The 15,406-nt window shown below is 41.4% G+C and overlaps 1 protein-coding gene across 2 annotated transcripts in view; it reads right to left on the bottom strand.

Annotated features, from left to right (window-relative positions):
- The window catches only part of TEC (tec protein tyrosine kinase), a 140,801-nt gene that overhangs the window by 31,113 nt on the left and 94,282 nt on the right, over positions 1-15,406 (bottom strand). For both annotated transcript variants that reach the window (XM_059161928.1, XM_059161935.1), the window contains exons 3-6: positions 5,401-5,505; positions 3,651-3,732; positions 2,835-2,963; positions 829-869 (exon numbers count right to left, since the gene is read on the bottom strand). In XM_059161928.1, the coding sequence (XP_059017911.1) occupies positions 829-869; positions 2,835-2,963; positions 3,651-3,732; positions 5,401-5,505 (357 nt within the window). The remainder of the gene's footprint in view (positions 1-828; positions 870-2,834; positions 2,964-3,650; positions 3,733-5,400; positions 5,506-15,406) is intronic.

Below are 15,406 nucleotides of genomic sequence, written 5' to 3'. Positions count from 1 at the left end.
ACACTAGGGGGTGAGTCTTCTATCAAGTCTCCTGTCCATCAGAGTAATGTGCATTTCTTTGTGCTTTCCATGTGAAAGGTATGCACTTAGTACCTAACACACTTTTTTTCATTTATTCTTAATACTGAGCCCATGAAATAGAGTATATAATTCCCATTTTACAAGAAACAATGGTTTAAGTAATCCTCCCAAAGTCACTCATACCAGATTCACATTGGATCAGGTATGAAGTGGTTCCCAAGTACATGTGTTTCCAACCATACCCCACTCTTCAAAGGCATATCATTAAATCATTGAGTCATTGATATATCATTAAATCAATAATGATTTATCATTAAATCATTAAGTTACTTTTTTGTCCTGATACTGTGGTCTGAAGACTGAAATATTCCTTTAATGTTCCTTTAAATTCCACACCTTTTCTATAATTCTTGAGGCCAAAATATAAGCAAAATGCCAGACGAGGAGAGGGCCCCAGTGATAATCTGATATAATTAAATTAATATTATTTGATACCAAAAAAAAAATACTCAGCATACCTTCCTCTGATATGAAAAGTGGGGCAGAATCATGTGACTTAGGAGAAGTGAGTTGGGGGAAACCAAAGTGGGAGACAAACCATGAGAGACTGTGGACTCTGAGAAACAAACTGAGGGTTTTGGAGGTGCGGGGGTGAGCCTGGTGGTGAGTATTATGGAGGGCACGTATTACATGGAGCACTGGGTGTGGTGCATAAACAATGAATTTTGGAACACACACACACAAAAATTTTTAATTAAATTTTTTAAAAGAAACTGTAAATGTTTCCAAAAGGTAAAGACCTCCTACCTTCTTTGTTTCTGGTGCTGGAGGTAGTGCTTTTTTTATACCTGAAAATGACAACAACAAAAATAGGTCAAAATGCTATCTACCAATGACTGAGAGCTTTAACAAGAAGTGAAAAAGAACACATGGATGAGAACTCCACTTGGACTCTCACTCTGGTGCATGTTGCTTTCAACACTGTTGCGGGGAACAATTTAAAGTGCTTTCGAAGCTGGTTTGTTTTCTGCCTTCTGGAATAGATTATAAATGCCAGAGGGATTGGGGCCCTATCTTGTTCTTGGTAAACAAGTGAGACTAGGACGAACTAAAAAGCTTCCTGTGGGCAAATGAAACCATCAACAAAATGAAAAGGCAACCCATGGAAGAGGAGAAAATACTTGCAAATCACATACCTGATAAGGGGTTAATATCCAAAATATATAAGGAACTCATAGAACTCAACAGCCAAAAAACTCAAAAAACTGTCAAAAATGTTGCAAAGGACCTGAACAGACATATTTCCAAAGAAGACATTCAGATGACCAACAGGTACATTAAGAGAGGCTCAGTATCACTCCTCATTAGGGAAATGCACATCAAAACCACAATAAGATATCACGTCATACCTGTCAAAATGACTGTTACCAAAAACACAAGAGGTAACAAATGCTGGGGGGGTGTGGAGAAAGGGGAAGCCTCGTGCAGTGCTGCTAGGAATGCAACCACTATGGGACACAGTATGGAGGTTCCTCTAGGAATTAGAAATAGAGGGACACCTGGGTGGCTCAGTGGGTCATGATTCCAGGGTCTTGGGATCAAGCCCCGCATCAGGCTCTCTACTCAGCAGGGAGCCTGCTTCCCCCTCTCTTTCTCTGCCTGCCTCTCTGCCTACTTGTGATCTCTCTCTGTCAAATAGATACATAAAATCTTTAAAAAAAAAAAAAAAAAGAAAAGAAAAAAGAAATTAGAAATAGAACTACCGTATGACTCAGCAATCCCACTTCCGGGTATATACACAAAGGGCAGGAAAGCAGTACTTTGAAGACATTATCTGCACTTCTGCATTCATAGAAGTATTATTCATAGTAGCCAAGGTATGAAAACAACCTAAATGTCCATCAACAGATGAATGGATAAAGACACACAGTGTGTATATATAATGTACTGTATAATATTTATAATATATATAAATAAAATGGAATATTATCCCGCCTTTAAAAAGAAGGAAATCCTGCCATGCATAACAACATGGATGAATCCAGAGGGCGTTGTACTAAGTGAAATAAGCAGACAGAAAAAAAAAAGACAAATACCACAGGGGATCAGTTACATGTGGAATTTAAAATAAAAAGAAAATTCAAACTCCTAGTAACAGAGTAAAAAAAAAAAAAAAAAGGTGGTTGCCAGGAGATGGGGGTTGGGAGGAGGGAGACAGAGTTGTTGGTAGAGGGCACAGATTTTCACATGTAAGATGCATACGGTCTGAGGGTCTAATGTCTAACCTGGTGACGGTAGTTGATAGCACATTAATGTATAACTGAAATGTACTGAGAGTAGAACTGAAATATTCTCACACATACACATCGGAAGGCTAACATGTGAGGTTATGGATGTCTTAACTCCATGGGAAGAATCCTTTCACAACGCATACGTATACCAAATCAGCACAATGCACACTTGAAAATATCTTACAATTTTAATTGCCAGCTCTACCTCGGTAAAGCTGAAAGGAAACAAGCTGTTAATGGTGCCACATTAAGCTCATACTTTTAACAGAGTCATTTTGAGCAGGCTTCCATACTGTGATAAAAGCTCTTGAAAATAGACCTTTTGATTCCATGAGATGGCCCCACTGCTAAATAAACATAATTATTCATACAAAATACACCCGCCCTCCATTCCCACAGCGCGAGAAGGTGTAAAGGTCATAGTTAACCAACATCAAAATCAAAACCAAGTCACTTTCACACTATACCAATAGTGCATATATCCTGCACATAATATCATTATAAAATAAAATAAATACTTACTACTCTCAAAAAGGTTATATTTTTCGCATCCAGGTGCTAATTTTTCAGTTTGTCGGCAACACTGATAACTTCCATCTGCCCAAAATTTAGGATGATATTTAATCATGATATTATTGTTGTTCTTTATTTCTGTAATTCAGAGACACATTAAGTGACTAGTGAGATAAAATGGATGACAGAACGTTTTGTAGGTAACACTGTCGATCATTCTTTATTTCTCAGATGCTACGTTTATTATGAAAACACTTTCATAACCTCATACAGCACAGCATTCAGAAAATCGATATGGTTCTCTTTCACCTTCTTATTTTGATGAAACGCCCTTGTTAGCAGAAGTGACCTCTGCTGTACCATGAGGCTTAAGCACACAAGTCAGCTCACCCCACTCTGCTCTGCAGGATGAGGACCCAGCAGTACAAATCACTCATGGAAACACTTTATGCACAAGTCGTCAATCCACACCAAACAGTGACTACACAGACCACGTCTCAGAAAATAAAATCCTGTTATCAAAAAGGTCCAGTGCTTCCTCATCGTTAAATGTATTAGTCATTAAATGAAAGCATGCATTCTTTTTTTTTTTTTTCCAAAAGCGTGCATGCTGTAGAAACTATGTGTACAGTTTCTAAAGGAATCAGGTTATAAAAAAGAAAGTTGTCTTCATCATGTATCCCAGTAGCCGACTGTCCTCAGAAAAACACTTATTGTAGATTAAAGGATTCTAAATGCAAGATACATTAGCTGAATTTCTCTTCCAGTGATAACAATGTTATATCCTAAAATTATGTACAGTTAATATTTCATTATGAGTTTTACCTTCTTTTAACTTCTTCACCCACCGGTCCCTGCTTTGCGCACTAGGTGCAAAAATGTAAAGTGTGTTAGCATCATGAACAACCTAAAGTAAAACAAAAGATAGAATAGATGAGAAATACTTAAACACAGCATTTCTGACTAGCACAGAGCCCTGGGTACCAGAGACATCGATAAATGATTCTGAAATGATCAAATAAAAGTCATTTACTTTGGATCCAAAGAACCTACAAAAGCATATGTATTTCCTCATGTCTACATCAAGTCCGATATACATTTTGCAAGGACTGAGCTTTAATAGAAGAAAAAATATAGAGAGAGACCAAGATGCTTCACTAATCATTACTTCTTGCAATCTAACTAATTTTAGATCCTTAAGTAAATTTGGTGTAGGAAGAATTATTCTAACCTAGCATTTTTCTGAATCCTATGTTACACGAACGGACTACCCTGTCAATGTTACCGCTGTACCTTCCTTTTGCCACTGTAAATAACGGCAGTGGCTAACTTCATTAAACACTATCCCAACTCTAGATCTATCTGTGCTTTACAGATATTTAACTCAGTTAATCCTACTACTAAGGCATCATATTTACATGTTACAGAGGAGACTAAGGCTTACCCCCAGACCTTCCACTCCTGTGTAACACCAAAAGGCACCATTCATACAGAACACACTGCATAGGACACCCCCTAACGTTGTACTAGATAACCTGCCCATCTCATCTAGCTGATGATCCAGAAAACCAGGATCCTGAGCCCAAACTGTGAACCATGATGCCTCTTTTAGAGGTAACTCCTGGTGAGCAACTAAAGTCTTATTCTTAGTACTCTTAGTATTCTTTTTTTATTTTTAAGATTTTATCTATTTATTTGACCGAGATCACAAGCAGGCAGAGAAGCAGGCAGAGAGAGAGAGGAGGAAGCAGGCTCCCTGCTGAGCAGAGAGCCCGATGCGGGGCTCGATCCCAGGACCCTGAGATCATGACCTGAGCCAAAGGCAGAGGCTTTAACCCACTGAGCCACCCAGGCGCCCCAGTACTCTTAGTATTCTTAATATTAGTAATAAAACTCTGCCTGGGAAACTAACCCAATTATTCTGTGGTCTGTCCTTTCACCTTTGATCAGAGGCACAAGGCAGAAACTCCCTGATTGGCTAAAAAGAAAAACAAGGCTAGGAACCTCCCTTCTGACACAGAAAGGCAAATACTGCATGATCTCACTCCCTGTGGAATCTAAAATAGTCAAATGCATAGAAGCAGAGGCCAGAGAGAGTGGTGGTTGCCAGGGACAGGGAAGAGAGGTAAATGGGGCGATGTTGGTCACAAAGTATAAAGTTTCAGTGAAGCAAATGAATGAGTTCTGGAACTCTAGTGTAGAGCCTAGTGACTACAATTAACAGTACTGTACTGTATACTTGAAATTTGCTAAGAGGGTAGGTCTTAAGGACTCAAAGGAAGGAAGGAAGAGTCGGAGGGAAAGAAAAGAGAAGAGGATAAAGAAAGAAAGTGGTGATTATATGAAGTGATGGATCTATTAATCAGCTCAACTGTGATCATTTCACAATGTATCCATATACCAAAACATCACGCTGTACCCCTTAAATATACTCAATTCCTATGTGTCAATTGCACCTCACTAAAGCGAAAAAAAAAAAAAAAATTATCGACCACGAAAGCAACGGCAGGAAGCTGTAATGTCAAATAGTAGGCAAAACTAAATTATTCTCTGGCAAAAAATCATGCCAGCTTACCTGAAATGGATATTTATTTTGGCAGGGGACAACACCCTCATCATTCTTCACTATTTCCACACACTTGATTTTTGCAACATCAATAAATCCCTTTCTGTATTTTTTCTGTTCAAAGAAAAACAAAGGGAGAACCATTACAATCATAACAAGAAAAAATGTAGTTAAAAGAAATATTTGTTAATGAAATCACTGATTCAAAATAATACAATTTTCTTAATAATTTCCTAAACCATGTCTCCATTTATTGTCAAAACTCTTCAAAATACTAACATCGTGAGAATTGTAATAAGATAACAGTATTGTGTGAAAATAACTATTTCTGTTTATTTCTAAATTTTCCTGTCCTTGCCTCCAAAACACTCTAGAGCACAGAAATGGGCTCCCTGGGCGCCTGGGTGGCTCAGTGGGTTGGGCCGCTGCCTTTGGCTCGGGTCATGATCTCGGGGTCCTGGGATCGAGTCCCACATCGGGCTCTCTGCTCAGCAGGGAGCCTGTTTCCTCCTCTCTCTCTCTCTGCCTGCCTCTCTGCCTACTTGTGATCTCTCTCTGTCAAGTAAATAAATAAAATCTTTAAAAAAAAAAAAAAAAAAGAAAGAAATGGACTCCCTTTTATTGTCCCCAACCCCTTTCAGGCATGTATCTTTTCAATTTCTTCGACAACTTGATGACAGCACTCATTCCCAACCCCTGACAAAATAGCATCCAAGACCAAATCAAGCAAAATTCCAGGTACTTGAGGGTCCCCTGAGTGGCTCAGTCTGTTACACATCTGACTCTCAATGTCAACTCAGGTCATGATCTCAGGATTGTGAGATCAAGCCCCACATGGGGCTCCATGCTTAGAATGGAATCTGCTTGAGATTCTTTCCCTCTCCTCCTGCCCCTCCCCACTTGCACTCTCTCTCTTCCTCTCAAATAAATAAAAAACCTCCAGGTACTTGATCACAGATACAAACTCTAGCCAGTTACTTTTTCTACTCAGGAGGATGTGAGGCAGACTTGAGATATTCATATAAAACTTCCATTCAGATTCTATTGTGGGATATTCTATTCTACTTCTCGATTGCCCTCTCTGCTTATTGCAGTTCTGCCAGTGGCAATTAACTAAGGACATATCAAGACCTCCCTCCACCCTTAAGCACAGTAATCTCACACCTGAGAATTCATCCAAAGGAAAAAATCCACAAGACTACAAAGTAGCACATACAAACGTAAGTTGATAGAATATACCCATTAAAAACCATCACAAACACAATGTGGAAATAAAAAATGTTTACTGAATAATGCTAACTGATATATTCCACATGAAAAACTGTGCAAAGGTGAAAGTTACCTTTGGGAAGAAGACAGTAGATATTCATACGACAAAGACCAGAAGGGAAGGTAGAGAAATGAAGAACATTGTAAGGTTTGGGGTGACCCAGCCAACCCCTGTCATTAGTCATTCGAAATTCCCTCATTGAATAGTCTAAAATTGTCCTCTGGTCACAACCTTTGGGGCCCCTATCCTGCTCCCAGGAACCTGCTTTACATTTTTACTGTCACTATAAGACCTTCAGACCTGTCCCTCTCCCAGGTCACTAGTGCCCATCTGACAGCTGACTTGGTCTATCCTGGAGGTCATTTCATCATAGTATCCTCTTTCTCTCTCTTTCCTCTCTCCCCCAGCCCCTGCACAAATCCCATATATCCTTTGACAATTCTGTCGGTACCCAGTGCTATCCACACCTTCCCTATTCCTGCATACCAGGTTGCAGAAAGTCAACGATAATCCTAATTTTCTTCCCTATGCTTCTCCTCATCTCCTTTGTCTATGACTCATGGAGAGAACCTGGTGGCTTCCATGGAGAACGTCAGTCTTATCAGAGCTCCGAACCCTTCCCATTCCCTTCGTCCCAGCAGGCGAGCTCCCTCACTGCTTTAGGAAGAGAGCAGCCATCCTACCAACACACCCTTCAACTTCTTCCTTCTGGAGAGCAAAAGCATTCTAAGATTTATCTTTTTTTTTTTTTTTTTAAAGATTTTATTTATTTATTTGACAGGCAGAGATCACAAGCAGGCAGAGAGGCAGGTAGAGAGAGAGAGAGGGAAGCAGGCTCCCTGCTGAGCAGAAAGCCCGATGCGGGACTCGATCCCAGGACCCCGAGATCATGACCTGAGCTGAAGGCAGCGGCTTAATCCACTGAGCCACCCAGGCGCCCCCAAGATTTATCTTTTTTTTTTTTCTTCTCTTTCATCCTGTCTCTTGGAGAAGTTAAGGAAACTACAGCTCAGACAGGTTAAATATTCAACAAGGACCCCAACTGACCCCAAAGCCTAGTGGACCCTGGGATACCCCAGCGGCAAACAAGTAATAGTTTTAATGGAGCTAAGTCCCCAAGTGGGGGGCAACGGGTATTCTGAGCATGGACTGAGCTTCAGCCAGAGTAGACAGAACGACATTGTCCCCACCCGTGCTTTCCTGAGAAACTTCCTTCTACCTATAGACACATTCGAGCCTCTCCCATCCAGACCAAGAACCTTCTTCTGGCCCTACTATTGCCCTCGCTTTCCTCTTCCCTTCCTGGAGGAGAAGAGGCTCACATCCTCAGCCTTCCATTCCTTCCCACCCACTCCTCCTCCTTAACTACTTGCTGTCTACTTCCTCCTCACCACCGCCTGCTAAGCCAGTCTCAAAAACGTCACCAGTGACCCCCACCCAACAGTCCTTCCTCAACTGTCATCTACTCACACCCCGATGAGGCATATGAAAGTGCCCCCACTCTCTTCTCCCTGAATGGCCTTGACTCTGGGTCATCCTGGGTTTTCCTACTCTCCCTCCCCTTCAGCGTCCCACAGACAACACCTGTCCTGTGTCAGCAGCTGTGTCAAGGAACACACGGTCAAGATCAGGGAAGCTCACCTCCTGAGCATTTAGCTCACAACTACTGGGCCATTCGATCCTCTCAAACTCGGTGAAGGCAACATGACCAGAAGCGTACAGAGGGAAGAAACTAAAATTAATTGACTTGCCCAAGACAGACAGTATTTATGATACAGTGTTGTAAGCACTGTCTATAAAGAAAAAGATGGCATGGACACGGAGGAGCCGAACCTTAAATGCCAATTCTGGAAAAGAAATTCCAGTATGTGACTGGGAGGAGCTGAAGGGCACACGAAAGAGAGGGAGTAAACAGCACAGACGAAGAAAAACATAATCCAGGATGACCGCGAAGTTGCCTCATATGTAAGACGGGAATAGTAACAGCTATGAGAACGAAATGAGTTAGTATTTGCCAAATGCTTAGAATAGTGTGTGGCCTATAATATGATATCTGTAAGTGTTGGCTACATTAAATAAATAAATAGGAAAAAAAAAGACCAGTGTGGTTGAAACAGGGTGCATGAGGCAAGATGGAAAGGTGAGCAGGGCTAACCAGGAAAGAACGTACTGCACAGCATTAAGAGGTCTGGTCAGACAGGATCCCTGCCCTGCTCCTGGGGTCTGTGCCAGCTAGTGCGTGGGAGAAATTGACAGAGCACCATCCTCTTATTAACAAGGCACACATGTTCACTGTCAAAACCTTAGTAAATACTAACAGCACAAGGAAAATCAAATGACCCTTAATCTCCCAACCCTGGAGAAAATCACTGCGGACGTGGAGTTTTCCCAACATTGTTCTCAGGGGTCATTTACCACCTGCCAGCACTCTTAGTCCTTGAGTAGTAGGCTGGTCTGTTTCCAAGATACCCATCTCCACTCACCACCTGCCCCTGCTATTAAATGCAGCTGTTAAATGCAAGTCAATCTAGGGGAACCTGGATGGCTCGGTCATTAAGCATCTGCCTTTGGCTCGGGTCATGATCTCAGAATCCTGGGATCAAGCCCCGCATCAGGCTCCCTGCTCAGCAGGAAACCTGCTTCTCCCTCTCCCACTCCCCCTGCCTGTGTTCCCTCTCTTGCTGTGTCTTTCTCTGTCAAATAAGTAAATAAAATCTTAAAAAAATAAAAACACGTCAATCTATATCGGAAAATTTAGAATGGCCTACATACTAGATGGACTTAGCCCCCTAAATTCATGTTCTGGGACATACGATCTATTCATGTACCAATATTGGGGTTTGCAGACAAAGGTTCAATTATAAGCTGCTGTGCATGACTTTATCTACCCCACCAGCAAACACTGATCAGACACCAGGTACAGCCCTGTGTGCCACAACTTCAAAGTTATGCAAGGGGGTTGAGGGTCTCCCTAAGAGGAGTTCACAAAAATATACTCAGTGGAAGGAGAAGAGGGGCAAGATTCGGAATCAGATAATGGCAAACTCTTGTGAATTCACGGTGTGTTATGGAGCAGGCAGATTGGACCAGGAGGAGTTGAGAAGTTTCAGGAAGGCAGTGCCCCTATGATTTGGTTTCTAAAGGATAAGTAGGAGTTTTCCTGTAGAGAAAGTAGAAGAAAAAATTCCAGGCAGCAGAAGCAATAAAGCACTCATTTAGGAAACAGAAAAAAAAAAAATCCATAGTGGTTCAGAATGGTTCACGGGGAAGTGTAGGAAATGACACCAAAAAGGTTATTTGGGACCAAGTTAGGAAGATGTCTATAGTCCAGACTAGGCAGTTTGGAAGGAAGAGTGCTGTATTAGGGTTTGCTTTTGAAATGGTAATTGTTAATGGCAGGGGTGACTAACGGATAGAGACAGCGAGGCTAGCCAGGAGCTGCCGCAGTCTTCAGGTGAGGGCTGACGAGGTCATGAACCCGGTCAATGGCAGTAAACCAGGTGAGGAAAGCGGGGACACCAGAACATTAGACGAGAGAGTCCACGTAACTCTGGCATCAATTAGATGTGGGGATTCAGAGAGAGGAAGGAGTTAGGAAACCTCAGGATTTTGAATCTGAGTGACCAGTAGACACCGATGCCATGAGTCACCACAAGGAACACAGAAGAACCAGGTTTGAGACAGTGTTGGGAAATGCTTTTTCAGCTGGACAACCCACTGGAAATGTCTGGAGGGAACTGACAATATGAAGCTCGTATTCAGCAGTGCCGATCATTTTCTTTATAGTAAAGAGAACTCTGCTTTTCTCAACACATATGTTGTGTGTATATATAGTAGAACCTTATTCTAGCCACACCTCAGGGAAGCCTAGGAGGTTAGGCAAAGTCAAGGAAGAGACTTGCCATAGGGAACCCTAAGAGTAATGGAAAGAACCATGTGCCTGCCCCCTTAACACCTGGTCTTCACACGCTGGTGAACAACAGTTAACACAGAGAAGGGACATAGAACATACAGTGTTTTCTCCATTCAGACTGTTTATCATTTCTTCAATAAGAAAATTACTTCATGGGGCACCTGGGTGGCTCAGTGGGTTAAGCCTCTGCCTTCGACTCAGGTCATGGTCCTAGGGTCTTGGGATGGAGCCCCACATTGGGCTCTCTGCTCAGCAGGGAGCCTGCTTCCCCTACTCTCTCTCTGCCTGCCTCTCTGCCTACTTGTGATCTCTGCCAAATAAATTAATGAGATCTTAAAAAAAAAAAAGAAAATTACTTCATAATTACTGAAGTATGCTATACATTACTGTTACTATTGTGGCCCTAGGAGAAATATCCAAGGTCTTACATGTTTCATGTGACGTTTCCCTTTTCTTTCTTTCTTTCTTTTTTTTAAAAATTTCTTTTCAGTGGAACAGAATTATTGTTTATGCACCACACCCTGTGCTCCATGCAATACGTGCCCTCCATAACTACAGCCTTCACCGTGCTCACCAAACTGAAAATCACAATTAAGCCAAGACATCGCCTTACTCCTGTTTGAATCATCCAAGCTGAAAAATCTACCTGGCACTTAGCACACATTCATTCAACACTGTGCTGAGCCAGTCTGCAAAGGACGCACAAGATTTTGTGTGTGTGTGTGTGTGTGTGTGTGTGTGCGTGTGTGTGTGTGTAAAACACAGGATACATACTTCTCCTCTCTTGCATACCCTCTATACACTTAACCAATTTTGAAAATGAGTTATGTAATAGTCGTTTTACACATTTCTAAAGCAGCACAAATGGGGAAACTAGATCTAGAGATGAATTATAAGTTGCTTAAAACTACATGTCCGGTGAATGGCAGAACTGGGAGGTAAATGCAGGGATCCTGTCCCCCAGCAAGTCTTTCAAGGCACACCCTGTTTTCCTTTAATTTCCAGAAAACTCAGTGTTTTATGAATATCAGTATCAATCCTAAATCAATGAAATAACATTTTTTTCTAAGTGTATACGAGCATTCAGGGCTGGCCCCAGGTCAATGTGGGAAGTCAGCAGTTTATCTCCAGGACACCCTGGTGTCCTCCTTCTACACCCGACTCCCCAGGCCTCTGAGTCCCCATCAGGCACAGTGAAAGACCTTCCAAGATTTTCCTCCAGAATTGCCAATGACCCCTCCCCTTTTCCCCATCACAGCTTTTATTCCTAAGGTGGCTCCTCCCAGCCGCAGGCCACGGTAGAAGTTTGCTGGATGAGTCATCCTTGCATTGCAATAGGATCTCAGGAAGGCGGAAGGAGCTGTGGAAACAGGGAGACCCTGCCACCAGACTTTGCTGCTTAGAAGCTGTATGGCCTAGGGCAAGTTCTGTCCCCTCCCTCTCGGTTCCCTTGTGGTTCCCTTGTCTGTAGGAATACGACACTACTATTCACTCTGCTAAGCTTTTAGCAGAAATAAAGATAACGCACACAGATGCTTAAGCACGGTGTCTGGCATATGAAGTCATTCCCTAAACGCAGCATTCACCATTAATTAGCTTTCACCATAACCCTGGAAAGTTGTTACGAAACTGATCATACCAGCAGTTACAAGATTGCCCAAGAGACTGAGCCCAGAGCTCTCAAAAACGCAAAGGCATTTACCTGACTCCAGGTCTCTCAGGCTGGAATATTTCTGGACTCTTCTTATAAAAAATAAAATTATCCTGTGTCAAAATCTAACAACTGTAGAGCACTCACTCTGAATCAGGCACTGTGTCCACCTCTTCGCATGGGTGACTCAATGAACCTTCACAGCATTTTATGAAAACAGTTATCATCCCATTTAACAGATGAAGAAATCAGGACATAAAGGGTATAATTAACTGCCAAGAGTCACACAATAAACCAGGATTTGAACTCTTGTCTAATTCTAATCTTGAATTCTTAAGTGTAACACCCACTTGAGTAACATGATATCACTTAAGTACACACATAAAATAAGTGGAACTTTCTTATGCTTATAGCTCTTAATACCCCTAAGACAAAGATAGTTCACAAATTAAATTCTTAAAAACTATACAAAAAATAAGATTTTTTTGTATTACTTAAATGTGATGGATGGGCATCCGCTGGAGTTGAAACTCTGCCCTGAAGACAGTTCTGACTTGTACAAGCTTGCATTACTCTGGGCCATGTGACTACCACTTCCACCCCTTCTCTCCATTTCAGCTACAGGGAACCTCTGCTTACTGAACACACAGCACCATCCAAGCATTAGGCCTCCATGTGGCACTACTGAACCACTTCGTGTTTGATCAGCCACTGCTCTTTCTCAATAGGCCACAACGATTAAAAAAAAAGATGGGCTGCTGACATGGTCATTCAGTGACGAGGAAGTACTCCAAAAATGGAGACAAAAAGTTGTGTGTGTGTGTGTGTGTGTGTGTGTGTGTGTGTGTGTACAAACCCATATGTATTTATCATACATATGTGGGCACACACAGGTTATATTGCTGGGGGAGTTGTGTATAATATTGCCATCAAGTTAAGAAAACAAAATTTAAAATTCCTAGAACCTGCAGTCCTTGCCAAATGGGGAGCCTCAAAGTTGCTGTTAATATTTATTGCATTCCATCGGGACAGGTCCCTCATTCAGCCATATTCATCAAGATAGATTTCTGCTTCTCTCTACCGCTGGCAAGCACAGATACCAAAGAACCATAATGGAGATACACAAGTTCAAAATGTCTTGGTCTTAAGGAGTTTACAAGCAGACATTTGCTAAGGTTAAGGAGAAGAACAATAATTGTCCACAAAGAAAGTTCAGATGAGTCAATACCACACAGCTAAGAGATCCAGGCAACTCTTAAAAAGAAAAGGAAAGAAAAGGACACAGTCTACAAAAAATCTCCAACGAGCCACAGGTCTATTTTATTCATGAGGGTCGTTCTTTTCCCTTTCTACTCAGGACACAGTTCAAAAAATGGGCCTAAGAGCAACAGGACACATTAATCACAAGAAACAAGGAAATGCCCAGGATGGATTTGGCAAGGTTTTTTGTGGATATTGAGAACAGTCTTGACGTAGACCTCTCCGGCATCAGGAGAAGTAGAATACATAAAGTTCAAAGGCATTTCCAACTTGATGGTGGTAGGATAAAATGCCCCCTCTTTACCAATGGGTAAATTCTAGTGATGAACAAAAGAAAGTGAAAACAAAAACTTGGCATCTAACACTTTTTCCTCCCTTTTCAACAACTTATAATAACCATTGACATAGGTGCTTTACATTTCCTATTGTGCTTTTACACTACAAAAGAAAAAAAAACTCAAAACAACAACATCAACAAAACCTCTCAGAACTTTTACATAAGGAAGCCAGCACCAAGAACCATAAGATACCTGGGAATAAACCTAACCAAAGACGTAAAGGAACTGTACTTGAGGAACTACAGAACACTCATGAAAGAAACTGAAGAAGACACAAAAAGATGGATCAGAAGAAAAAACATTGTTAAAATGTCTACACTGTCTAGAGCAATCTATACTTTCAATGCCACCCTGATCAAAATTTCACTGGAAGTTTTCAAAGTGCTGGAACAAACAATCCTAAAATTTGTATGGAACCAGAAAAGGCCCCAAATCACCAAGGAAATATTGAAAAAGAAAAACAAAACTGGGGCATCACATTGCCTGATTTCAAGCTTTACTACAAAGCTGCGATCACCAAAACAGCATGGTACTGGCACAAAAACAGACACACAGACCAATGGAACAGAGTAGAGAACCGAACCCAGATATGGACCTGCAACTCCATGGTCAAATCATCTTTGACAAAGCAGGAAAAAATATCCAATAGAAAAAAGACAGTCTCTTCAATAAATGGTGCTGGGAAAATTGGACAGCAATGTGTAGAAGAATGAAACTTGACCATTCTCTTACACCATACACAAAGATAAACTCGAAATGGATAAAAGACTTCAACTGGAAGCAGAAACCTATCAAAGGCCTAAAGGAGAACATAGGCAGTAACCTCTTTGATGTCAGTCAGAGCAACTTCTTTCAAGACATGTCCCCAAAGGCAAAGGAAAAAAAAAAATGAAAAAGAACTTTTGGGACTTCATCAAGATCAAAAGCTTCTCCACAGCAAAGGAAACAGTCAACAAAACAAAGAGGCAACCCACGGAATGGGAGAATATATTTGCAAATGATACTACAAAGGGCTGATATCCAAGATCCATAAAGAACACCTTAAACTCAACAAACACAAAACAGATAATCACGTCAAAAAATGGGCAGAAGACATGAACAGACACTTCTCCAAAGAAGACACACAAATGGCTAACAGACACATGAAAAAATGTTCAACATCATTAGCCATTAGGGAGATTCAAATCAAAACCACAATGACATATCAACTTACATGATGATTTTGGGCCAAAATCATCAAGACAGTAAACAACACGTGTTGGAGAGGATGTGGAGAAAGGGGAACCCTCTTACACTGTTGGTGGGAATGCAAGTTGGTGCAGCCACTTTGGAAAACAGTGTGGAGATTCCTTAAGAAATTTAAAATAGAGCTACCCTATGACCCTGCAATTGCACTACTGGGATATAGATGTAGTGAAAAGAAGGGTCATCTGTACCCCAATGTTAAAAGCAGCAATGGCCACAGTCACCAAACTGTGGAAAGAACCAAAATGCCCTTCAACAGACGAACGGATAAAGAAGATGTGGTCGATATATACAATGGAGTATTATGCCTCCATCAGAAAGGATGAATACCCAACTCT

Source organism: Mustela lutreola, chromosome 1, assembly GCF_030435805.1.
Source record: "Mustela lutreola isolate mMusLut2 chromosome 1, mMusLut2.pri, whole genome shotgun sequence".
NCBI lineage: Eukaryota > Metazoa > Chordata > Mammalia > Carnivora > Mustelidae > Mustela > Mustela lutreola.
The sequence above is the reverse complement of the archived record's forward strand: the minus strand, read 5'-3'. Positions and strand labels throughout refer to the sequence as shown.